The 26,327-nt window shown below is 46.2% G+C and overlaps 1 protein-coding gene across 3 annotated transcripts in view; it reads left to right on the forward strand.

The window, feature by feature from the left end:
- Positions 1-26,116, forward strand: part of TMEM131 (transmembrane protein 131) — a 152,637-nt gene extending 126,521 nt beyond the window's left edge. Inside the window, exons 28-41 of one of the 3 annotated variants that reach the window (XM_058667569.1) lie at positions 50-236; positions 1,536-1,721; positions 2,446-2,604; positions 2,992-3,584; positions 11,869-12,052; positions 15,180-15,302; positions 19,757-19,881; positions 20,044-20,190; positions 20,837-21,002; positions 22,079-22,200; positions 22,295-22,391; positions 22,936-23,033; positions 23,690-23,847; positions 25,056-26,116. In XM_058667569.1, the coding sequence (XP_058523552.1) occupies positions 50-236; positions 1,536-1,721; positions 2,446-2,604; positions 2,992-3,584; positions 11,869-12,052; positions 15,180-15,302; positions 19,757-19,881; positions 20,044-20,190; positions 20,837-21,002; positions 22,079-22,200; positions 22,295-22,391; positions 22,936-23,033; positions 23,690-23,847; positions 25,056-25,340 (2,630 nt within the window). In that variant the 3' untranslated portion in view covers positions 25,341-26,116. Of the gene's footprint in view, positions 1-49; positions 237-1,535; positions 1,722-2,445; positions 2,605-2,991; positions 3,585-11,868; positions 12,053-15,174; positions 15,303-19,756; positions 19,882-20,043; positions 20,191-20,836; positions 21,003-22,078; positions 22,201-22,294; positions 22,392-22,935; positions 23,034-23,686; positions 23,848-25,055 lie in introns of all 3 variants that reach the window. The other 2 variants (XM_058667566.1, XM_058667567.1) reach the window with 2 other exon arrangements.
- The last annotated feature ends 211 nt before the right edge of the window (positions 26,117-26,327 follow it).

A 26,327-nucleotide genomic window follows, 5' to 3' on the forward strand; every position in this document is an offset into this window, starting at 1 on the left:
AGCACATGGTAGGAAGACTGACCCTCATTCCTGATACTTTACCTTGTAGGTTTAAAGCTCAGAGAACCCAATTTCACTTTGAAAAGAACATTTAAAGTGGAGAATACAGGACAACTTCAAATTCACGTAGAAACCATTGAAATCAGCGGCTACTCCTGTGAGGGATATGGCTTCAAAGTTGTCAATTGTCAAGAATTTGCATTAAGTGCCAATGCCTCTAGAGACATAATCATATTGTAAGTATTTTATTGAAAGGTCAGTAACTGTTCACTGTGTACTTGAGTTGTTCAGATTCTGAGCAAAGGTTTATCACAAAAGAGATCATTATCCACAAATGAATTCATTTTAGTTTTTTCCAGTTCATCTCTGACTTAGGTTTTCTTCATTTATTTGGACTCAAAATGATAAAACTTCCTCTATTCCCAGAGTGAATGAGATCATCTCAGAAACAATCTCAAAGTGGTTTTGTATTAAAGCCTAAGGTGTTGGCATACATGGGTGGTGTTGCAGCAACAGCAGGGACTTCTAGCACAGGCACACCCTGTCTGGGGGCCACAGCTTAATTATATATACTGTCTTGGTTAGAAAGCACTTTTAATGTCCGTACAGTAATAGTCGCAGCGTATTTTCAAAATTAATTGGTAACTTGCTACATTCTAAGATATATGTAATAGAATGTAACTTCTGTCCCTTAATCAAATAATATTTTTTGTAGTCGTGCATATTTAACGAAGTAACCATATTAATAGAACAGCAATAATGTATGACACTTAAAAGAAGCCATCAGGAATAAGACCTGTTTCTTCAAAGTGCAAACAGCTAACAAAAAATAAATATATTTGTGCCAATAAGTAGTAGAAAAGGTTATGAAAAAATCACTTGGATTAGTTTTTTTTTGGGGGGGGGGAAACTGTTGGGCCCAGCACAGTAGCCTAGCAGCTAAAGTCCTTACCTTGAACACACCCAGGATCCCACATGGGTGCCGGTTCTAATCCCAGCAGCCCTGCTTCCCATCCAGCTTCTTGCTTGTGGCCTAGGAAAGCAATTGAGGACAGCCCAAAGCCTTGGGACCCTGCACCCACGTGGGAGACCTGGAAGAGGCTCCTGGCTCCTGGCTTAAGATCGGCACAGTTCCGGCTTCTGTGGCCACTTGGGGAGTGAACCATCGGACAGAAGATCTTCCTCTCTGTATATCTGCCTTTCGAATAAAAAGAAGAAAGAAAAATTCTTTTAAAAAAAATTTTTGTGAGTGGAGCTGGAGAAGACAATGTGGATTTGGAGAGAAGAGGAGAAGCAGCCCCGAAACCATTTTCTGGATTAATAATTATTGCTCTTGTTCTATAATTTCTCTAGTTATCCACAGAATATGCTTGTTCCTGTTGTTAACCTCATGGGGCAGTATTGTCTCCATCTTAGGTGATGTTTTTATCACGAATTCTGTGTTGTATTTCAAAGGTTTTTAGGACTGATACTGTATTTAAGTTGCTTGTGCCGTGTTCTTAAAATTTAACCTTGCCGCCATCATTCTGTTCTAGGTTTACTCCTGATTTCACCGCTTCTAGAGTTATCCGTGAGCTGAAGTTTGTAACAAGCAGTGGTTCTGAGTTTGTGTTTATATTGAATGCATCCCTTCCGTACCACATGTTAGCAGCCTGTGCAGAAGCCTTGCCCAGACCCAACTGGGAGCTGGCTCTGTACATCATCATCTCAGGAATCATGAGGTACTTGTGTCCTTTCCCATGGTTGCACCCTGTCACCCAGAACTCGCTGGGTGCTGGACCCGGGGATTTGTGAACAAAACAGACCTCTGTGCTTTAGTCAAGATCACCAAGTGCTGGAAAGAATTAGACATACGCTCTTGGGTAGAATATGTGAGGAGCAGTTTATTTTACCTTTGAATTTGTTAACTGAATTAAGTTCACATTAGTGTCTTAAGAAAAATATGCTCCTGATTTTTCAGGTAACAGTACTTGCTTTTGTCCTATATGATTTTCTTCTAGAATAGGACCTAAGCAAAATAAAACTGTTCAGGAAGAAATTGTTTAAGTTCTCAGTGTTCTCTTTTCTATAGGTTTTTGTAGATATTTAGACAGGCAGATATACACACCTCTGAGTTAATTTACAGTTACTTCATACATTCAATAATGCAAAAGATTCAGCCCAGAGAGTTGAAACCAAAATTCTGCTCAGTGAAAGAAAAATGTTCCAGGTATCTCTCTTCTGATACAAGTTTATTTCCTCCAAATCAAATGTGTAACATGTAACATGACATTTAGTAAAAACTAGTTGCAAACTTTATCCATAACATTTTGCTTTTTGTCTTGGGCATTGCAAATAATTTTAGACACCATGAGTTCATGTTGCACTTCATCAGGAACCTGTGCCTTTGACAGCACACTTGCCTCTTGCACTAACTCTGGACTCTGCATCCTCTGTGCCCTGCAGCGCACTGTTCCTCTTGGTCATTGGGACGGCCTACTTGGAAGCTCAAGGAATTTGGGAGCCATTTCGAAGGCGACTTTCCTTTGAGGCGTCGAACCCGCCCTTTGATGTGGGAAGGCCGTTTGATCTCAGGAGAATCGTTGGCATTTCACCTGAAGGAAAGTATGTTCACGTGCTGACAGGAGGTTTTGTTGCACACGTAGATGTGGCTGTTGTCATTACTAGGAAAAATAAATTTCTTTTCATTTTTGCCCAGGAGGAAGAAATTTCAATTCTAATTACTTAATAGCATCCTGGGTAAAGCTCTCAAGATACTAAGAGCTCATTCCACTCAGTGTTTGTGTTAGCTGAGGGTGGGGGGGTTAAGGTATTGTTGAGTGCCAACTTCATTCATAAACTTGCAGAGAGAATGGACCCTTGAAAGTTGTGGAAATTATCTGTTTCTCGCTGGTTTTCTGCCCAGTAGTTTATATTTGTGATAGCTGCACTTATGAAGTAACTTTTTTTTTCAATATTAGATTTACTGATCCACAGTTTGTCCTTTTCCAGCTTGAACACACTCGGCTGTGACCCTGGTCACAGTAGGGGATTTTGTGGCGCAGGTGGCTCTTCATCCCGACCGAGCGCAGGGAATCATAAACAGTGTGGCCCATCAGTCCACCCACACGGTAGCCACAGCAGTAGGAATTCAGCTGACGTGGAAAATGTCAGAGCCAAAAACAGTTCCAGTACCTCTGGTAGGACTACTGCACAAGCAGCTTCCACACAGTCAGCAAGCAAAGCAAGTGCCCTGGTCTTGGATTCAAATGCAACTACCCAGGGACATGCAATGGGCAGAAAGTCCAAAGGGGCCAAGCAGAACCAGCACAGCGGCCAGCAGCACAGCCACAGCCCGCTGGAGCAGCACTCCCAGCCACCACCACCAGTGCCTCAGCACCAGGAGTCACAGCCTGGGAGGCTGTCTCCTGCCCCCCTCGCACACCCTTCCCACCCAGAACGTGCCAGCAGCCCAAGGCACAGCTCAGAGGACTCAGACATCACCAGTCTCATAGAAGCCATGGACAAAGACTTGGACCACCATGACTCACCGACCCTAGAAGTGTTTACAGAGCAGCCTCCATCACCGTTGTCAAAAAGCAAAGGTAATCGTGTATTCCCTTGAGGGAAAAGCAGCCTGGGGGCGGGGGAGCCAGGGTGCATTGAGGGAGCTGTTCCAGCTGTGCTCATGCCCACCAGCTGCCCTGGGCAGTGGGCTCTGTTCACATGACCGGCAGGCGTGGACCTCAGCCTTTCCACATGGCATTGCAGACGGAGGTATCTCTTTGTCATAAAGGTATTTCTTAGATTGTCAGTGTCAGACATTTGTTGGACATCTGATTTCCTTCTCATTTGCCTGTGATTGTTGTGTTGTTTCCTTGAAGCTTCTTTATTAATTGTTAAAGTAATTTTGAGCCTAGTAGTAACATGGAGATCATCGCAAAATCTAGTATCATCTCAAAAATAGAATTTCTGTGCAGCCTTTATACTAGTGCAAGGGTTGGCGAAGTGTGGCCAGATCACTACCTGTCTTTATCAATAACGTTTTACTGGAACACAGCCACAGTCATTTTTTATACAGTAGCTGTGCCTCCTCCTTCCTGCTATAAAGACAGGGTTGGGTAATACAGTAGACAGCATGGCTGTCTCCTGTTTTGGAGTTTTAGTTATCTCTTTCAGAGTAACAGATTATCCCACAACCTAGTGACATCTACCACCACCGTTATTCTCTCACAGGTTGTGAGTCGGAAGTCTGGGAACAGCCTGGCTTATTCTCTCACAAGGCTAACTGGCACTGAAGTCATCTTTAGGTTCACTCAAAAGTGGGTCTGCTGCCAAGCTCATCCAGTTGTTTGAGGAGTCAGTTATTCATGAGACAAAACACAGCTCCCAGTAGAAGCAAGGGTTCCCTTTCCTCACTTGCTGTGACCAGAGGGCCATCGTGGCTCCTTTCCACTGGCAGCTCGTCACATGGCATTTGGCTTCACAGAATGAGTGGGAGGGCTGGGGAGGAATCAGGCTAGCATGACAGTATTCACTGCACTACAACCTAATCTTAAAAGTGGTATCCCAAAGTGTTGCTGTGTTTTGAGCTCACATGCCAGGGGAGAGAATGTCACATGCCAGACAGAGCCAGAGGTGGGTGATAATTTGGAGATGATTAACTTCCAGAATCAAAATGTCAGCACCAGGTAATGGCCTCGAATTGTGGTTCAGTTTATTACTCCACAGCCTGACTTTTGAATTTGTCTTTGTGGTGAACCAGCCTATACATTACCCAACCCCAAGCCTGTGTCAGTACTACCTTGGCTGGTTCCCAAAGAGTTGTTGCCTTCGGCTCACATAGAGAATCTAAGAGGTCAGAAAACTTGACACTGGAGTCAAGGAGTTCCTTTTAAAGATTGTCCCACTGATACAATGTCTGGATTATGTATATGCACATTTTATAAAACAGTTAACTGTCGCCAACTTCCACAGAAATTCTTTTTAGGCTAACCCATTATTTACAGAGTTTGCCAATTGTCAGATAATTTTTGCAGTAATATTAAGTGAATATTTAAATCTCCTTGTTGGGTCGTTACATAATAGAATAGGGCTTTCCACTTTGAGAGCATGAATAAAACAAACATACTTGTATTACTTTTCCTTATCACAAAGAAAGAGTGGGAATGGTGCCCTTTGCTTTCCAGGGCATTGGTTTGGAATGTAACTTTTTAAAATGTTTTTGAATTTTCACAATGGTCCCAGAACCCAGCTGCTAAAAACTGTTTAATGAAGGAGCATGGGTGCCTACTGGCAGTGACTGGTCAGGTCTCTGCGCCCAGAGTGCTTGCTGTATGTTCTTGCTCTCCTCCTGCAGTCTCACAAGGAGCCTGGCGTCCCAACTCAGGGACTTCCTTTCACCCGTCACTTTCCAGCATCTGGGTTCCTGGTCTTGCAAAAGCCAGTTAGTGTCTTACTGGTCACTCCGAAATCCAAAAAGTACTCAAAGCCTTTTCCCCTAACTCATTTACAAATGAAACAATAATTAAATACTTTTAGTGGCTCAGTCAAAGCTGAACTGATACAAGGTGCACAGTGCATATGCTGGCATATGTGCAGTGTACCATCTCAAAATACTGAGTTCCTAGTCACATGTGGCTCTCAGAACAAATGCCTGCTTCTGAAAGGAAGGAGTTCCAACATGGTTGCTGGAGGCAGAGCATCTGTTCTGTCAGTACTGGGAAAGCCTGGGCAAAGACAGTCCTTAGAGAGCTAGCCTAAATCAACTGCCCATGACAAAGAAGCTAGACAAGAGTGAGCGTAGAGGAGGACTAATGTTGACTCCAGGGACGCAGCCCCTGCTCAGCCAGTTGGTCAACTAGGAAATAATTGCAAAGGCTAGCTCACACAGAACAGGCCACTCTTGTTGGACCGTGATATCAGAGGAGCTTGTGGGAGTGCTGGGTGCTGACCCTGAGCATTGAATCAGAACCAGCATTTAGCATCACCCCAGTGAGGTTCTTGTTCCCTGTGTCAAGGACCTATCCCCACAGCTAGTGGGATGTGTCCAGTGCACTAACCCTGGAAGCAGTGGTCCCATCCAATGGTTATTTGGGCAAGTGGGAAGTTGCCCTGAATGGGAGTTTGTTTCTTTTCTTTCCAGAATAAAAAAATAAAAAATCTGAATCACTGTAAATATCTAATGAAAGCCCTAAATAGTTGAGCTCTGGGTGCTGTAAAGTTTTGTTTGTACATCATTTTCCTCTAGTCCTATGTATATTATCAGTTGTGTTTCCCCAGTCTAGTGTGTAACTAAAATCATACAGTAGGTAACCTTCTGTGGAGATTGACTGGTTTGTTCCTTTTTATTGTTAAATAACAGTCTATGGTATGGATGTTGTTTGGGGAGTTACTTGTTTTGCAATTTATTTGGGAGGTAAGTGGAGCTCCCATCCACTGGTTTGCTCACCATATGACCACAACGGCCAGGACCAGCCTGGATAGGACCAAAGCCCAGGATCTGGGAACTCAGTCCAAGTCTGCAGGAATCCAACCATTCAAGTTATCAGTGCTGCCTTGTGGATCTAAGGAGTCAGAACTGGAACCTGAATTCAGGCACCCCAGCATGAGTCATGGACTCCTTACCACTTGGATAAACACCCTTGTGGTGTAGATTTTTAATCATTTATCTGTTAAAGTACGTTTGGATTGTTTCCAGTTTACGGCTATTACAAAGGTGGTATAAATACTTGTATGCAAGCTTTTTTTGTATGAACACGAGACTTCATGTCTGGATTTCGTTCCCAGTAGTAAATTTGATTGATTTAGTAAAGATTTATTTGTGTGGTTATTTGAAAGGCAGAGTTAGAGAGGAGGAAAAAAGATGGAGCTTTCAACCCACGATTCCGTCCCCACATAGCACACAGAGTGAGGCTGGGAGGGACCAAAGCCAGGAGCTTCATCTGGGTCTTCCCCCTAGGCGGCTGGAGCCCAAATACTTTGGCCATCTGTGCTGCTTTTCCAAGTGCATTAGCAGGGTTCTAGTCAGAAGTGGAGCAGCTAGGATTTTAGTGTTCATATCAGATGCCAGCATTGCTATGCCGCACCAACCCCTATGCAGTTCTTTTAAGAAGCAGCCAGAATGTCTTCCTCAGTGGCTGAACCTTCCCAACAGCAACATAGAAATGATCCTGCTTCTCCACCACCTTGCCAGCATTTGCTGGTGTCATTTTTTTTTCTGTTACAGCTATTGTGATAAATTATAGTGATACCTCATTGTGGTTTTAATTTGCTTCGCTTATGGTTTGTGTGATGTTGAACATATTTTTTGTGTGCTTATTTGCTATTTATACATATTCTTTGGTGAAATACCCTTTCATGTCTTTTGCCCATTTTCTGGTATATTTTATAGCTTGTTTTGAGTTGTTTATGCATTCTCGATACCAGTTCTTTGCAAGCTATTTTTTTCCCAGTCTATAACATGTCTTTATACCCTTAAAGCACCTGACCTATTTAACTTTTGTTTGAAGTATGCGAGTTTGCTTCTTACTTTGATCATTATTATAAGACTATTCAAATAATTTCCTTCATATTCGGTAAGCTGCAGTGTGTTCATGTTTTTCAAGCAAGTGATCCACTTCAGCTAAGTTATCTAATTTACGTGATTGGGGTTTTGTTTGTTTAGAGGCAGAGAGAGAGAGAGCTTCTATCACTAGTTCATCCCCTGCCACACACGACCCCCTTAGTGCTTGGCCTTGACCTGAGTCAGAAGCCACGCGCTGGTGGCGCCATCTGCTACTTTCTCAGGTCTGCATTGAGAGCCAGAGCTGGAAATTTAGCCCAGGTTTTCTGGTAATGGAATACAGGCTTCCCAACTACCGTGTTAATTGCTGAGCCAAACGCTTGCCTTTAAATGTATGTGTTCAGAGTTCTTTGTAGAATCTTTTATTATTTTGTTGATGTCTGCAATGATAGCCCCTATTTCATTTCTAATACTGATGATTTGTGTCGTCTTCCTTGTTTTTTGTCAGTCTCATCAGTTTTGTCAATTTTATTGACCTATTCAGGGAGGCAGCACTTAGGTTGCATTGATTTCTCTCTTTCCTGTGTGCTTCAGTTGCATTGCTGTCTGCTCTTTAATAATAGCTTGTTCTTGTTGTCTTTAAGCTTTTGGGGGTGGAACAGGAGAGGGAGTGGGACAGGAGAGTTTAGATTGCTGCTATAAAATGGTGCCTTCCTTTGTAATGTATGCTCTTAGTCTTCAGTGCTATAAGTTCCCTTCTCAGTCCTTTTTTAAAAAAAAGATTTTATTTATTTTTATTGTAAAGGCAGATATACAGAGAGGTAGAGAGACAGAGAGAAGATCTTCCCCTCCAATGATTTACTCCCTAAGCGGCCACATCAGCCGGAACTGAGCCAATCAGGAGCCAGGAGCCTTCTCCAGGTCTCCCGCATGGACTCAGGGTCCCAAGGTATTGGGCCATCCTCAACTGCTTTCCCATGCTGCAAGCAGGAAGCTGGATGGGAAGTGGAGCTGCCAGGATTAGAACCAGCACCCATAGGGGATCCCGGCACACTCTAGGTGACATTTAGCACCAGATCTTCAGTCCTTCTTTTGGAGTTTTCATTCAGTTCCATATTTATTTCTCTTAACACTTTCTGTGATCCAAGTATCACTTAGAAGTGTGTTGCTTAAGTTTTCAAGCCGCTGAGAAATTTTCCTGTTAATTGCTTTATAGTTTGAAACTGTGATGGTTGGAAAGCATAATGTGAATGACTTTGGTTCTTTTAAATGTGTTGAAGTTGGTTTTATGGACATGGAAATGATCCACCTTGGCAGATGATCCATGGGCACTTGTGAAGTCCTATTTTGTGGCAGATTGTTTATACATGTCTATTAGATGCTATTGGTTTGTGATGCTGAGTTTTTCCATGAGCTTATGAATTTTCTGCATGGGTAGTCTGGGTTAGAGGAGGATGTTGACACATCCAGCTGTCATTCTGGATTTCTTTCAGACTTGTTTCCATTTCACACTTGCAGCTCTCAGAAATGTGCATACATTGAATGATTCGTGTGTCATCTTGGAGGACTGACCTTTTTGTTATTAGACAATTTCCTATTGAATCAACAGCAATTTCTTCTCTTTTGAAGTTTGCTTCAGTGTTAATATAGCTTCTCCCGTTTTCCTTAATGTTGTCACAATATATTTTTTACTGCCAATCTGTATTACTATTTTTGAAGTGAGTTTTTTCTAAGTTGCTTACATAACTAATAGATAGCACTCATACTTTTAGTTCAGTCTGCCAAACTGTCTTTCTCATTATGGAATTAGACCATTTTATTTTAATGAAATTGTTGCTGTTTTAAGGACTTAAGTCTTTTTTTTTTTTTTCTGTCTTAGCCTTCTGTGGGCTATTTGTATGTTTTTTTAGAATTCTGTGTTGACTTCTGCATAGCAGTTTTTGAGTATGTTTCTTTGTGTACATTTTTCAGTTGATGCTCTAGGTGTTACATAGTTTATCATTTCACTGTTCGGAAGGCATAATTAGGGCAGCTGAGTAGATGCTACTGAGCACTTTTGTGCTAAGCACTATGGCAAACAGTGGGAGGAGAAGGGCATCAAAGGCCTAGTCCTTGCTCTCAGCATGCTCAGACTATGCAAGGAATTAGAGCCAACTGAGAACCAGGCAAGTGGAGATCATAGGGAAAATGGCACAGCTGAGCTTCCTGCCCACAGACGAACATGCAGCATTAGGTGGCCTCAGAAGATAGAACAGCATCCCCAGTCAGGAGTCTGCTTGGTTACTGTGGGAGAATGCAGATGGTGACTGGCCCAGGGACAGGTCACCTAGACTGGTAAGAGCCTGTCAAAGCTGGGTGCTCCCCCCACCAGGTTCACAGTGTCTCCCTTGGTCACTTGAGAGGGAACATGCTGTGAGTTTTTCCTAAGCAGCTTCTCCCTTCAGCGTGGCCCATCCTAATTTGAATGGGCTAGTTTATATTATTGGTTATATGCTGATGGGTGGTGGTTCCTGTAAGGCTTAGAGACATCCTGTCTTCCTCACTGTGTACTGAGTTAATCAGTTAGTCATTGAGAGGGTAATCTCACTCTGAATTCAGTTGTTTTAATTGACAAAAATTGCGTGTATTTATAGGAGACTGAAGTTTTGATATATGTTTACATTATGGGATGATAATCAGTGGGCTTCTTGGTCCCTTGTCTTAGAAGAGTGTGTGTCTCCTCTGCCACCAACAGCTGAACTTGGAAGCAGCAGAAGAAACCTGCCACTTGACCCAGCTGGGTAACTGGAAGCCAGTTCTTCAGCCAGGCACTCCAGTATAGGATGTAAGGGTCCCAGGTGGTGCCCTAACTGCTGTGCCACATGCCCGACCCAGCAGTGGTTTTTTTTTAATGCTCCCTAGGTTATTCTAAAGTGTGTCAGGGTAAGGACCTAAGAATGTTTTTTAGGGTATTTATTTAACTCAGTTGGGAAACTTGGGCTTGAAGTGCTTATATTTATTTCATTGAAGTTAGTCCCTGGGGAGAACATAAAAGGAAAACAGAAGTCCAGAAGGAGGTCACTAGGGCGGGGCACCCAAGCAAAGATGAAGCAGCAGTGGTCAGAAGATGGCGAGGGTGGGGCCTGCAGGGCAGGGAAGGGCTCATTCTGCATCTCGAGGGAGAAGTCATCTGCAATGAGAAGGTGAAGGAGTCCTTGGAAACCACTGCAAAAAAAAAAAAAAAAAAAAAAAACTTTTTTTTTTTTTTTCTGGAGAAAACTCAGCAGTCATTTCTATAAAGGGCCAGGTAGATTTGTGAACCACAAACTCCTTCTGTCACATATAGCTCTTTGTTTCTGTTTTCAGTCAGTTAAAATGTAAAATTCCTTCTTGGCTCACCAGCAGTATAAAACAGGCCACAGACCACAGATTTGGCTCGTTGGCTGTAGTTTACCAACAACAGCAGTAGATGTCAAAGTTTGCAGCTCTGGCATTCTTTTGGATAAAGTGTGAAACCATCAAGGCTTAAGTTGCATTGAGTCTCTCCCATCAAAGGGATATACTTAAAGTGGCATGCGAAGGATTACATCATGGCTGGCTTGTGTTGCTTGTTTCTTTAACCTAGCTGCCTGGCCAGGTGGTTTTACAGGCACCATTTGGGTTCCTGGAAGCTCACCTTGTTCTGCTTCTGTCTGGTCCCAGTAGAATGTGAGCTACTCCAGGGCCAGGATCGTGCCATTCACTGCTGAGGTCCCAGCACACAGAGCCACTGGGAGTCACATTGTGGGCTGGTTCTCCTTTGTCATGGTGGCATCCAGGTGTTTTGAAATAACGGACTTTCTCTAGGCCTGCTTTACTGTTTTATGCAGTCTAACATTACATAATACTCACCTGCCAGCCCTGCTCTGAGCACTTTAAGGTCTTCCCATCTCGGGGACGAGAGGTCAAGTCATGCAGCAGGGAAAGGGAGAGGCAGGACATGAACGCAGCCATCGTGGTTCTGCTGAGGCCCTGGCAGCCTTCAGGGGGACATACAAAGGCAGCTCAGGGTGCGTGTCACCATTGGATTTCATCTCTGACAAGTCACAGGATCTCTGCTTTTCACTTGGGCAAAAGTATTTCACTTGGGCAAAAGTATTCTCAGACTGGCTCTATAGAAATTGGTCATCATAGTCACTGAAAGTGGGGACATTCTATAGTGCATGAATTACCCCTCAATAAAGCTGATGTTATTCTAATCACAGAGCATGATTTGGAACGTTTCGATGAGAAAAAAACTCATAGAAGAAAAGAAACCTTTGTGGATCAGAAGACTCCAGACTCATCCAAAAAATATATTGAGAATGGATTTGTTTTCTACGCTGTTTTAAACTCAGCAGTTATTTCACTTTGATTTTCCTCCCCAGGGAAAGGAAAAGCTGTTCAACGCAAGGTGAAGCCACCTAAGAAGCAGGAGGAAAAGGAGAAGAAGGGAAAGGGGAAGCCCCAGGAGGAGGAGCTGAAGGACTCTTTGGTGGACGATGACAGTTCCTCCACCACCACAGAGACCTCCAACCCCGACACAGAGCCGCTGCTCAAGGAGGTACAGGCCTCACCGCCCAGGCGCCAGGCTGGGCCTCCATCTCAGGGATCCTGAGGCATCTCACGGGCTCCCATTGTTAGGATTGGCCCTCGTGTGCTCAGGCATTTGTGAGGGGCTGCAGCCCTGCAGCAGCAGGCCCAGCTCTGAGGAGCCTAGATTCCTCTAGGGGACCACCTGGAGGAAGATAGAAAGGAAGTAAGATAGAAAGTGGGAGGTGCCTGAAAGCTAAGGACTGCCTGGAGGAGCAGGGCACCCTGCTCAGCGTACTGTTGAAGATTTCAAACACCCAAAGAGAATGAGAAGGAACTGTGCTGGTTTAATCCTACTAGGTCTGTCCTGTGTGTGTCACTGCTCACTCCCCAGGTGGGAGGAAGAAGGACTGCCCTGGAGAGGGTGTGGTTCCCAGAAGGACCCCCCACAAACGGTCACCAGGAACCAGAGCCCAGCCTGCCCCAGGACACACAAGCATGGGGAGGAAGCTGCCCTGCCTGGCTCACAGGTGCTGTCAGCATCCAGGCACCTGGTGCGTGGCAGTGTTAGCGAGGGGAGGTTGCGGCTGTGTTGTGTCCCAGAGTGTTTCAGATGGAGTGCGGGTGTCCTTCTACCCTGGCATTCTTCACAGAACTACCTCACACTTTAAATGACCCTCATGTAGCTCTTAATACTGTAGAGCAGAATCTTGTTCAGTTTTTGTCTGCTGACCAAAAGGATCATTTCTTAAAGACAGTCAACATAATTTTTACATGCATTATAATTTTTACAGTAAATCTGTCACTTTTCACGTCTCCTGCCATGCTGTGTGGCCCCCCGTGATTCATTTCAGAGCTGGGCTGCGCCTACATTCTTTTTTTTTTTTTTTTTCAGATTTATTTATTTTTATTGCACAGTCAGATATACACAGAGGAGGAGAGACAGAGAGGAAGATCTTCCATCCAATGATTCACTCCCCAAGTGAGCTGCAACAGCCGATCAGAAACCAGGAACCAGGAACCTCTTCCGGGTCTCCCACATGGGTGCAGGGTCCCAAAGCATTGGGCCGTCCTTAACTGCTTTCCCAGGCCACAGGCAGGGAGCTGGATGGGAAGTGGAGCTGCCGGGTTAGAACCGGCGCCCATATGGGATCTCGGGGCGTTCAAGGCGAAGACTTTAGCTGCTAGGCCACGCCGCCGGGCTACACTGTAACAGATGCCTTTGAGAAGCAGAGGCCTGCTGCTCATCTCTTTGAGTGGCGACCCCTCGTGTGAACCCTGTGAACAGCAACAGGAAAGCCTCAGCACTGGATTTCTTCAGGGCTCTTCGCACCTCGGGGCCTGCTTCTGCCAGACCCCATTTGCCAATGCTCTCTGTGCAGCCTTGGGCATCATTCTGACCTCTAAGAGCCTAGCCCCACGAGGCCCCCGAGCCCAGGAGTTTCTGGTCCTCCTGCTCCACCCATGTGCAGAGTCTGTGCTTATTTCTTTATGAATGGTCTCATTTTGCCAGTTAGATGTACTCTCCCTACCCCAACTAGATGACAGACTCCACGAATCATTTTAAGATTTGTTCATTTATTTGAAAGGCAGAGTGACAGAAATTTTCAGTCCAATAGTTCACCTCCCACATGGCAAGAATGACCAGGACTGGATGCTGCCAAAGCCCAAACCTGAAATTGCATCTGCATCTCCCATGAGGGTGGCAGGGGACCACACAGTTGGGCCATCTTGTACTGCTTTTTTCCCAGGCACATTAGCAGGGAGCTGGACTGAAGGTAGAGTAGCTGGGACTCAGACCTGTGCTGCAATGCAGAATGCCAGCACTTGCAGGCGGTAACTTGGACCACAATCCAGCGCCTAGGTTTTCCTTGTATGTCTTTGCCAGCCAGTCCTGCCCTCACTACAGTGGAGGGCCTGAGGGCCAGGCCAAGTTGGTTGGATTACACAATAGAAAATAGTTCAAGTTCATGAAATTCTGCATGAAAGACTCATAGTAGTCTTAAGAAGTATGAGCTGGGGGATACTTTAACCTATCTAGTTATTTGTTCTTGAGAGTTCAGATTAACCCAGGGTGGCTTATTAAGTTCCAGGCTGCCTTAATAACAAACTGTGAGGCTACACAGCTGTTGGGTAGACGCTAACTGACCGCATGCTGTGCCCAACGCCCACACTGTCCCCCTTTGCTGTACGGCCCCCATCAACACCAGTGCCTCCCGGGCAGGCAGAGGCACACCCTGCTCAGCTCCTGCTCACTGCCACCACATTATCAGCTCATGAGCCAGGAACAGCAGCTGAATGGCAACAAAGCTTTCAGATACAGCTTGGCTGTGGTCTTCACTGACAGCCCACACAGCTCCTGTGGGCTCCAGTCGTGGCCAGAGGCTGATCTCTAAGTGTCACATGTTCTTGCTCCTGCTGGACTTCACATCCTGGGGAGAGGAGGCTGGGCCTTCTGGGTAACTCCACTGACTGGCACCCAGTGGCTAATCAGTAAAGGTTAAATGAGTGAATGAAAGACCAAGCCCCACCCTCCACCAAGTGGGGCAGTGTTTAACTTTTCATCTTTAAGAAAAGTTCAATGAAGATGTTTTACTCCTCAGCATCTAAGACACTACCAGTCTTGCTGAATATTTATTTGAGAGTCAGACTTAAAGATCTTCCAATCTCTGCCTTACTGCCCAAATGGATATAGTAGTGCTCGCTTCGGCAGCACAGATACAAATGGATGTAGTGGCCAGGGCTGTGCCAGACTAGAACCAGGAGCTTCTTTCAGGTCTCCCCCGCGGATGCAGGGACCCAAGCATGTGGGTCATCCTCTGTTGCTTTCCCACAGCTTTGGCAGGGAGCTGGACTGGAAGTAGAATAACCTGGACTAACACCCATATGGAATACTCATGTCACAGATAGCAGCTTTACTGGCGGTATCACTATGCTGGCTTCCAAAAGCACATTCCTTATAACATTATAAAGCTATTTATAATAAATTAAAGGCAGCTGTAAGAAAGCCACAGTAAAGTTAGATTTGGAGAAAGGAGTTTGTGGTTTTGCACATAAGATGTATATATTTGTTGGGTCTTAAGTTGCCTCTTCAAATGAAGCCAATTTCGGTGATGTTTGTTACTTCTCAGCAATTAAGTGTGCATTTTTTTTAAAAACAGGATACAGAAAAGCAAAAGGGAAAACAAGCCATGCCTGAAAAACATGAAAATGAAATGTCTCAAGTGAAGCAGAAAAGCAAAAAACTCTTAAATGCTAAGAAAGAAATCCCAACAGATGTGAAACCCAGGTAAGAAAAGTAAATGAGTGTAGAGAAATAAGAGGAGTTACTGGCAGAATTCGGGCTGTGTGTTCGTTAGGTTGGTGGGTTGGTTTTCTGTGGGGTTGTACAGAAGTCATGGCTTTGTCCTAATGTGTAGCATTCAGTCAGCAGTTGGGGACAGCCACATGCTTCTGAGGTCAGAGAGGGTAGACTTACTGTCATATTGCGAGACTTTGGGTTGATGATTTGTTCATAGGCAAAGACATGTCACATCTGCATAAAGACAACTTTGATAGTCCAGGTTGAGCCTGGCTTAGAAAGGGCTCTGTTGAGTCACTAACTCAGAATTACAGCTGGGATCTAGAGTTGTGTGCCAGGAAACTTGGAAAGGTGTGTTCTTTAAAAAAGAAAAAAAAATTCAGTGGCAGTGTCACCAATTATGAAGTAACTTCAGGTGCGTCCCCATGGGACCAGTCAGGTGAGCCTTCCCAGGAAGGTTTGCTGCAGAATGATTCCCCAAGGAAATGCATAGATTAGGAAGGAAGACTGCTTCCTGTTCACATTAGGCCTTGTGTAAGTAACACCAAGGAGGACTTTTCTAATTCATCTCAAATAGCCATCAGTATGGAGGTGGGATGTAAGCCCAGCAGTTAAAGCAAGCACGTGTAAGTGCAGATGGAATTCATAGCTCAGTTGTCATTATTCATTTTAGCCCTAGATTTGTGGCAAGTCTCATTACTCAGATCTAAAAATAATTCTTTGGCTTTGCAAAGGCAAAACTTACTCTTAAGCCCTATATTATACAGTTAACGTGGGGCCAGTCCTGTTCTGTGGAACCAGAAGCTAATGGGCAGTAACACTTAACCCTGCCCTGAGCTTGTGACTTCAGGCAGTTTAGTAATGCCCTCTTCTGTGGACACTGGCAGTTGGAGTAACCTGACTCTACCATTAATTGAGAACCATCCAGCCCAATAGAATGAATGTCAGGCGGAGAAGTACAAGACATTAACTTTTTGAGGGAGAGCGAGCAATCCCCCACCTTCCAGAGCGGGGATGTCTCTGGAGGTATCAGCGTGAGGTACTGGGTGAGGTGCTAAGTCCCAGCACCCAGAAGGAATGGTGCTGGTCTGGTGGCCAGGGACGGGTGTCCTGGGCTGTTTCCAGGCCTCAGTGAAGCTACTAAGTCCAAGTTTATGAAAAATGGGTTTTTATATTACATAGAAACCTTATAGACAGGCATGCAAAAATTCTTAAGATCACAAATTTTAAAACTAGTGCTCCTAAGAATTATCCTGTCCATACCACTCCATGGGTGAGTGACCCTAAGACAGAATACTTTTAAGGAAGTGGAATATGTTAACCCTACCCTCACCCCACTTCCCCTGGTGTCCCTGTACTCTTTTTCATGAAGTGGATCACTGACAGATTGGAATTTGACAAATCTCTCAAAGACTTGAGCACCACTACCTGTACCAGGATTCTGAATTCTCAGATAAATCAAGCTGGAGTGGTCCATTTGACACTCGCCAAATCAAGGGGCAGTTACAGCAGTAACTTCCTCTGGATGTGTAGTTAAGAGAGAGGTCAGCACCCAGAGATGGTTCAGGTAGTGTGCTCAGAATTGCCTTTTTAAAGTCCCTTTGTAATTGGAGAAAATCCTTACACAACCTCAGTCTCACTGCTCTTGTTTTTCTGAACTTAGACATAGCAGTCAGAATTCAGTAGTCTACCAGTCAAATATGAAGTTAAATAAACACTAATGGTTCTTTTCCTAATAAGCAGAGGAGGTTTCCTCAGGATACAGCCATTTCCTGTCTCCCTGGGTTATGATAGAAATTGCCATGTGCTGCCCTTAAGGCAGAAGTATAGCATTAGTGGTACCTACAGTGCCAACTCCACTATTAATAGATGCCTGCAGTGTGTGAATATTACATAGACTTGAAGAGAATCATGGAAATTTTAAAAGAAAGAGGTACCATTAATAAGATAGTGGTCATCACTTTGTTTTGGAAGTTTTATGGGAGCTGACAGTGGAGGGCTGGTTTAGACTTGGTCTACAGAACAGCTCCACCCTACCCACTCACAAGAGATGACTTCAGAAGAGTGCCCTCCTCGGAGTGGACTCTGCAGAATCAGAGTTCTCCTAGCTCTAACGCTGTAATAGTGGCCTGCAGCGTGCCCAGGAAGTTGTATATGAACTCAGTGATGTTGGGGACAGGATAGCAGGTGGAGTTGAGGTACACAGTAGGTTTCTGTAGAGCCAGAGAGGGGCCCAGGCATCGCTGGGTGCAGCACCAACTCCACATTGACCCTCGTCCTCCCATCTGTTCATCAGTACTTCTCATGCTTCTGTAACTAACAATCCAAAATAAGCAAAACAGGCTTAGCAGAAAGCATACATTCATTCCCTGTGATAATCTGCTTGAGTAGCAGGCTCAACCCCGAGCCCAGGGCCAAGGAGACATCGCACACACCAGCCTAGACCCTTCCAGCCTGCCTCAGATGGCCTTAAAGACAGAACCTGGCATCTCAACCATCCCTCTGTTTCTTTTTAGAAAGAATCACTTCAGTTACACTAGCTCTTACCCATTTTAAATAAGAAGCTGAAAAAAGAGCTTTCTTGATACAAGACCATCTGACATAATTTAGGGCGAAAGTAAGACAGTTGTCTGTTTCCTTTTCTCTTAAAGCCAATTAGTTCTTACAGTGGCAGAATTAAACTTTGTATAAATAAGTAGCCTACAGCCACACCACCTGCACTAAGGGCTAGATGTCTTGGGTCACAGGAACCTTATGTGGTGTTTTAGGAGATGGAGTTCTTGAGCAACTCTGCCAAGAAGCAGGAGCAGAGAGTATAGAGTCTCACATGGAACCAGTGGATTTTTTTTTTTTTTTTTTCACTTTATCCTACCTAAAATTCTTTATACTGAAGCTGAAAGAGATCCTCTGGGGCTTCGGTTAGCTCTTTTGCTAATTCCGAATATGCTCCCTGTGAAACACAGAGGAAAAAAATGAAAAGACTGTGTGTGAATGCACCACCTCTAAAATGTTTGTAAATAACCATCTTTGTAATGCTTGTGTTTATGGGAGGGGAGGGGAGTACTGTGGTCCTATTGAATCACTCTGTTTTTTGAGATCTGATGTGCATTAATAATCGTCTCTGACCCAAAGCCTTGCAGTAGGGATGGAAGGAAGGTGGTGTGGCACATAAAACAATGACAGAACTGGGGGGTAGACAGTGCTTAAGACACATGTGGTAAACCAGCCATAAACTTCGTGGATTTGTCATGAGTAGCAAGTCCAGCCCTCACCAGGAGCCTGATGGACGCTGCTGCTGATTTCTGAGAGTTGTCCTGCAGGGCCACCGGCTTCTCTGAGCTGTCTCATCTAGCACTGGACCACATTAGCTTAGCCCAGCTGTTTCCTCCCCGAGGCCTGCTATGTTTGAGACGTGGGCATCGTGGTCTCCGTGGGCATCACACCAAGTGGCTTCATGAAGAACACCCCTGTGGCCCAGGGCAGCACCCTGCTCACAGTGCTGCCTTTCAGGAGCCAGCTCCCCCAATCACTTTTTTTTTAAGATTAATTTATGTATGTATGTATGTATGTATGTATTTATTATAAAGTCAGATATACAGAGAGGAAGATCTTCTGTCCAATGATTCACTCCCCAAGTGAGTGCAATGGCCAGTGCTGTGCTGATCCAAAACCAGGAGTCAGAAACTTCCTCTAGGTCTCCCACGCAGGTGCAGGGTCCCAAGGCTTTGGGCTGTCCTGGAATGCTTTCCCAGGCCACAAGCAGGGAGCTGGATTTGTGCTGGGCCCCTCCCCCCAATCATTCTTAGTGATCTTCCCAGCACCATTTTCCTCTTCAGGCTGTGGAAACCTAACGGCCCCCCAGGCTCCTGTTGTGCCTTAGCTGTGAGGAAGTTCAGTCAGTGAATTGTCCTAGTTATACATATTATCTTTCAGAAAGAATATATGCTTTTAAGTCAATTAGCATATTTACATTTTTTGCCAAAGATTAACCTGAATTTAAGAAGTGGGTTACATAGGTTTGCTGTAGGTATAATCCAGCGACTCAACCTTTTTCATGTGGTGGTTTGGAAAACTGTGTTTTGGGTTTTGATTAGAACAAAATCTGCATATTCAGGAGTTCTGTTGATAGTCTGGATGCTGGCGGAGCTCACACCAGTAGGATGACCATGGACCCTAAGTCTGTACCCGGGGCTTTATATACCTCGTCTGAAGCAGACATTCCCAGCTACTCCAGACAAGCCCCAATCCCTGTCAGCTTCAAGAGCAGCAGAGCTCAAGCCTGCCAGGGCTGTGTTTGGAGTGCAGCCAGGCCCCTGAAGCTGTAGGGAGATCGCGGCTTGAAGCCCTGTAGTGAGACCTGTGGAGTTTAGGTATTAAAGACCTCTACTACCCTGTCCTCCAAAAAGGAATAATGGTGTTTCCCTTCGGTGATTATTTTTCAGTTCTTTAGAATTATCCTATACTCCTCCATTGGAAAGTAAACAACGTAGAAATCTCCCAACCAAAATTGCTCTCCCAGCTGCATTAACAAGTGGATCCAAATCACGAAATTCCCAGAAAACAAAAGGTACTGTCATTCTGGTCCTAAGATATTCTTGTGTTTCCTTGTATTAGTTTTTGTTACTGGTCACATAAGGCTAAGACTGTATTCTCATCCTTGCTAGAAGTTTCATTGAAATAGACCTGAAGGAAAGGAGTTGTTCTAAGAACTTTTTCTGATTTTCTACAGGTACAAACAAATTGGTGGATAGGCCACCTGCCCTAGCCAAATTCCTCCCAAATAGTCAAGAACTAGGCAACACCAGTAGCTCAGAGGGTGAAAAAGACTCTCCTCCACCCGAGTGGGATTCCGTGCCTGTTCACAAACCTGGCAGCTGTAAGTACAGTGATCTAGCAACTGCATCCCTTACCCCTGCCTGTCCTGTTCTCCCAAAAACTCACCCTCCATGGTCTGCAGGAACCAATTCGTAACGGCCAGCAAAAGCCCACTGTCGTATGGTGTAGGCCGTGCTCAAACTGCTGTGGTTTGAAACTAGCCAAGTAGGAGAGAAACGTGCAGCAGCTCCCATCAGGACTGTTGTTTACCAAGACAGCTGGAATACCAGCTGTGGCAAGTGCAGCTGGGCACCTCTGTATCCTGTGAGCACAAGGACACCTGTCTCTGTGAAACTCTGGTTTCTGTTTTACAAGGAGGTGGCCTTGAACAGACCCACATCCTGCACAGCCTATAGCCGCGGGTGTAGGCACAGACTCCTTCAGGTCTCCAGCTACTCACCCCAGAGGACACAACACCGGGGATGGGGTTGTGCTGCCCCTCAAAGTCCTGAGCAGAGACTCACTTCCTGGGTTATCCTGCGGCTCCTCTGGGTTTCCTGAAAACTTTAAACAGAACACACACAGTGCTTTGTTTGCTTTGTAGAGGACTTTAGATCTGCAAATGTCTCAGATCATCAGGAAACTGGTTGTGAAAAGTATGTATCAGAAAGTCCTTACTAATGAGACCTTTTGTTTTTCACTTGCAGCTACTGATAGTCTTTATAAACTTTCTCTGCAAACACTCAACGCAGACATTTTCTTGAAACAACGCCAGACCTCACCAACACCTGCCTCTCCATCTCCCCCGGCTGCCCCCTGCCCGTTTGCGTCCCGGGGCAGTTACAGCAGCATTGTCAACAGCAGCTCCAGCAGGTGCGCCCACTGTCTCCTCCTGTTTCCCAGCCCAGGGCTCCCTCTTGGCCTCATGTCACTCCCTTTACACTTACTAGTCCCAGACTGTTACCATATGGCAGCTACTTGGCCTCTTTAAGGGCAGCTGGCCCATTCCATCACCAAATTTATCCTGACCGCTGCAGTGACCGGATTCCCTCTCTGATCTGTTTCTTCTTATCACCCATGGACTGAGATGTGTTATCTGGCTTGTCATCTAGCTTACCAGAATCATGCTTTCAACTCAAGAGTCGGTGCACCTGCTAATTAAGACCTCAGGAAATGTGCTGTTAAACAGATGGGGTTAGGGGACATTTAGTCTGACTTTGGCTAGGATAGCAGGATCTAGAACAAGACTGGCTGCCGTATGCTGGGCTGTGCAGATGGCATGAGTACTCAGACAGGACAGGTCAGATGCAGTCCACTCAGGTGGCAGAGGAACCATCACAGAGATGCCCTCACCCTGGGACACCACGGTCTCTGTACTGGGTTATCCTGTGGTTGTCGAAAAAGACAGTAGCCAGAACTGAGGGAAGCCACCCTGCTGCAGGGAGCCCGTGCCCAGTCCTGGGTGTGGGTGCAGCCAGCAGGCTGGGTTCTAACTCCATGTTCCCTGCCTCATTGCTCTCTTCCTAGTGCTCTTCTTCAAAACGCCAGCCCAGCCTTTGCCAGTCCCTGGATTATGGTCCCTGCCCTCTCCTTGTGGCCTTTTATTTTCATCCTTTCCCCAGAACTCCCAGGTTTTCTCTGAGTGGATAGTCTTGGAAGCTGGAGCCCACTGCATGAGGCTGTCTGTGCTCTTTCAGCTGTCCTGGGAACAGTGAGGCCATGCCAGGGCACTGCACCTGCCACAGGTGTGGACACAGACACTCCCTCAGTTCCCTGGGCAGTGGCTTCCACTGCCCCTCCAGGAGGATGCAGAAGGCAGGAGGTCATCCCTGGGAAGCACATGTAGGGCTCAGTCCCCTGGGCCCCCATGTTCCAAGGTGTGTGCCCCAGCAGCTTCCAGTGGGCACCAGCAACCCGGAGTAAGCTCTTATTCTGCTCCTTCTTTCAAGTGACCCTAAAACAAAGCAGCCAACCGGAAGCAAGCACAAATTGACAAAAGCAGCCTCACTTCCTGGGAAGAATGGCAACCCCACCTTTGCTGCCGTCACAGCTGGTTATGACAAGAGCCCCGGTGAGTGCCAGGGGCCCGTGCTGCCAGGCCCTGTCCCACCTGGGCAGCAAGGGATGAGAAATGATCTTTGACTGACTTCAGTCCCTTATTTCAGGTGGAAATGGATTTTCTAAAGTTTCTTCAAACAAAACAGATTTCCCCAGTAGCCTTGGCATATCACACATTCCTGTGGACAGCGACGGCTCAGACAGGTACAACAGACTGTCCTTGCCCGGTAGGGACCCAGACATGAGGGCAGGTCAGCAAAGCAAGAGGGGAGGAGCAGAGGAGGGTGCAGGCTACAGAGAACCACTTGCTGGTCCTCCCCTGGTAGAGCGGGGTGGGCTCCCACCACTTGTCTCAGCCTAGCAGGTCCCAGATCATTCTCCCGTCAGCACAGTCCCAGTTGGGAAGGGCTGTGAGCTGCCCATTAAAGATGGAGGTACACAACACAAACATGGACAGTGAGCTGTCCAGTGAAGCACTCAGGGCATGAGTGGCAGGTTTGGAGCAGGGCAGAAATGCTGGGCTTTCTCCAGATGAGAGTTTCTTTGAGCCAGGCTGTTGGCGACAGTGGTGCGGAGCTCCGAGGCTCTGTGCCTCAGTCCTGGTCCGGCGGCTCAGCCCAGTTCTTCCTTCTGTCTTTGGTTTGACTGAGTACCCCAGCTGTCCCCGGAGGCATTTTCATTTCATTTTCACTAACCAGTGTACATCTCTGTGTTCTCTGTGTGTTGCATTTGCCCCTGGGACATTTAGCTCGGGTTTGTGGAGCCCTGTCAGCAATCCAAGCAGCCCTGACTTCACACCGCTCAATTCATTCTCGGCCTTCGGAAATTCTTTTAACCTAACTGGTGGTGAGTGTTGAATGCTGGCCCTATAACTAATAAGCCCGTGGACAGAGGGGTGGTGGTGCGGGTCTGGAGCCACAGACATGCTGTCGCACAGGGGTGTACACTGCTGCTCTGCAGACCTCTGCAAGGGTACAGTGCTGTGACTTGCTGTCACACGCCTGCAGCTAGGGGTGGCAAGCTGAGCAGAAGGGAGCAGGCTCCCTGCTCACTCTCCAAGATTCTCAGGAGCCCTAACCCCACCTGGGAGGAGCAGGCAAGTAACTCCCTGGACAGAGTCCCCATCCTGTCCCCTAACCCATACCACCAGCCCCAGGGAGCTGTGGACAAAGCCCCATGGTGTGTACCCCAGAAAGGGTTCTGCCCTGAAATGACTCCTGAGGCTGGCAGGGCACCTGCGTTTTCCTCTTGCCATCCAGTCAGTAATGACGTGAGTGCTGCTTAGCTGTGTACAGCTGGGGCGTTGGAGGTGGGGAACGTTCACATTTTGTGCCATCCAGGGATGGGTGTGGGTGAAGTATTAAGATATATGCTGAGTTCTGGGGCCTCCCCTACTCAAATGAGCAGCCGTGGATATGTTTCTCAGAGGGCTCCCTGTCTCTTGACCTAAGCTTCTTGACTAAACATTATGGACCTGACGGCTGTTTCCTTATTTCCAGAAGTTTTCAGCAAGCTTGGCTTATCTCGGTCATGCAATCAGGCCTCACAGAGGAGCTGGAGCGAGTTTAACAGTGGCCCTTCCTACCTCTGGGACTCTCCGGTGACAGACTCCAGCCCTTCCTGGCCAGCCAGTTCCAGCTCCCCGACCCACACAGCCACTGTGAGTACTTGGGTCCTGACCCACCCAATCATCATTTCTGCCATCACTGTTACTTCGATGGCTTGTCCTCATGTCTGCGTGAACAAGCTGTCTGTACTGCTTGGAGCTGTGGGGCAGGATGTTTTAGGAAGAGCCACCTGAGCAGTCACGGTGGGAGTCTGTGGATTCTCCCTGTAGGACAAGGTCACTTTCAGCCTCTTCCGGGCCTGTGAAAGAGACCACAGGTGGGCTGCTTGCGCCCCTCTGGGGTCAAGAGATGGCCTTCTCCATAGATTGCTGCCTGGAAGCCAGTGGGGAGGTAACACTTACTTCTGAGAAGCCCATCTCAACTTGCGTTTTCCTAGCATGAATTTGTTTGCTTCTCAGCTCCTCAGGTTTTTGCAGAGCTTATCCTCCAAGGGGAAAAAAAAAATTTAAGATTTATTCATTTTTATTGGAAAGGCAGATACACAGAGGGAGAGACAGAAAGATCATCCACCTGCTGGTTCACTCCCCAAGTGGCCATAGCAGCTGGAATGGTGCCGATCCAAAGCCAGGAGCTTCTTCCGGGTCTCCCACGCGCGTGCAGGGTCCCAAGGCTTTGGGCCATCCTCGACTACTTTACCAGGCCACAAGCAGGGAGCTGGATGGGAAGTGGGGCTGCTAGGACACAAATCAGAACCCATTGGATCCCGGTGCATGCAAGGCAAGGATTTAGCCACTGAGCCATCACAACAGGATCAGAAAAATTCTTATTAAGGAAAATAATGGTATTAGTGTTTTGCACAATTTTGACAAAGACAGGCTCCAGCGTGATTTTTTTCCTTTGTTTTTAGGAAGCTTCCTAAATTTTCACTTCCCTATATCCCTAAGTTTGTCTCCACTTGGATGCTAAAGCACAGAATCCATTCTTGAAGATGGGAGTCAGGCTCCTTCCTGTCAGCAGTCACAGAGGCAGACCTTCCTCTCAGGCTGCCCCTGGGCTCTGCCATTGGAGTGCCTTGGTGCCAGGCAGGGTCAGGAGGGCATGGTGGTGATCCAGTACCACTTGCATTTACAGACCGGCTGGCTGTAGTTTGCCAGCTCAGCTCGAGACCATCAAAAACAGCTGCTCAGACTCTGGGCTACCTGTCTGTACTACATGTTGCTCTGCCTCAGGGGTCCAGCCCTACTGTTTGCACACCCTCAGCCTATCTGAAAGCTGATGCCAGCTGTTTGTTTTGTTGCAGTCCATCCTGGGCAATGCCAGCAGCTGGTGGTCCACCACTCCATTCAGCAACTCCATTTGGTCCAGCACCCTCAACAGCACCCTCCCTTTCACCACTCCAGCGAACACGCTGTCAAGTATTGGCCTCATGGGCACTGAAAACTCTGCTGCTCCCCACACAGCATCTGCCTCCAGCCCAGCAGACGACCTGGCACAGACCTACAACCCGTGGCGGATATGGAGCCCCACGATCGGGAGAAGGAGCTCTGACCCTTGGTCTAATTCACACTTCCCTCATGAGAATTAAATCTAGGCGCGTGTGTGCACATGCGTGCACACAACATGAGGGCCCCCCTCTGGATCATGATATGCCAGTTTTGAGACATCTTTTTTTCCGGCTCTTTCGGCTGTAACTTCCCACTCCCCACCCTCCTCCATCTTTGCAAAACAGACTCAAGCAGGGCAGGCTTGCACCACTCGCTTCTTTCAGATCTTTTTTGCAATTATGATGATGAGATTTGCTGTTGTGCTTTTAGAAAACAGTCTGGACTCAGCCACAAACTCTTAAGACCTATTCATCTGAAAACCTTAACTGTTACGTCTCCACCACCTGTCTTCTTCCTTGCTTTATCTGTCTAAACACAAATTTGACATTACAGCTGAGGAAGCAATTCGAGTTGATTCAGAAGTCCTGGCATGTGACAATTTTATCAAATTACCAAATTTGGTTTTTAATGATTTCACACTATTATGCACCAAGATCTAATTTTAAAAATGTATGAGGACTTTGTGCTGAAAATAGAGTATTTTTTTAAATAAGGCTGTCCTTGGTTTAAAAGCAAACTACAGAAATGTCAGTCAACATGAGAACAGTGAGTTAAGGGAACACCATTCGGTGGAGACCATATGCATTTTCTGTGCTGTTTGTACTTGAGGTATGTAACATTTGTATACCTGAATTTATTTTAAAGATGAAATGCACATAGCCACGTCTTGAGATACAAGATCAAATGTGTGTTTCTTAAGAACTACAACCTTGTGTTGTACTTTGAAATAAATGATGCTTTTTTCAAAAGCCTTGAATCGTTTTGCTTTGGTTTTTTTATACGCAAACTGTGCTTTATTTGGATTTTCTCACCCCCAGGTAAGCTGGCCCAGCATTGCCCTCCTCTGTATTTGAGATTCCACAGCTGGAATCTCCTTTGTTTACTCCCCAAGGGTCCACAGAGAACATCACTTGGAAGCCCGTTTGCACTCATCCTATGATAGTCACTACCACCTGCCACTATCCTGA

The sequence above is a fragment of the Ochotona princeps genome, chromosome 8 (genome assembly GCF_030435755.1).
Source record: "Ochotona princeps isolate mOchPri1 chromosome 8, mOchPri1.hap1, whole genome shotgun sequence".
Lineage (NCBI taxonomy): Eukaryota > Metazoa > Chordata > Mammalia > Lagomorpha > Ochotonidae > Ochotona > Ochotona princeps.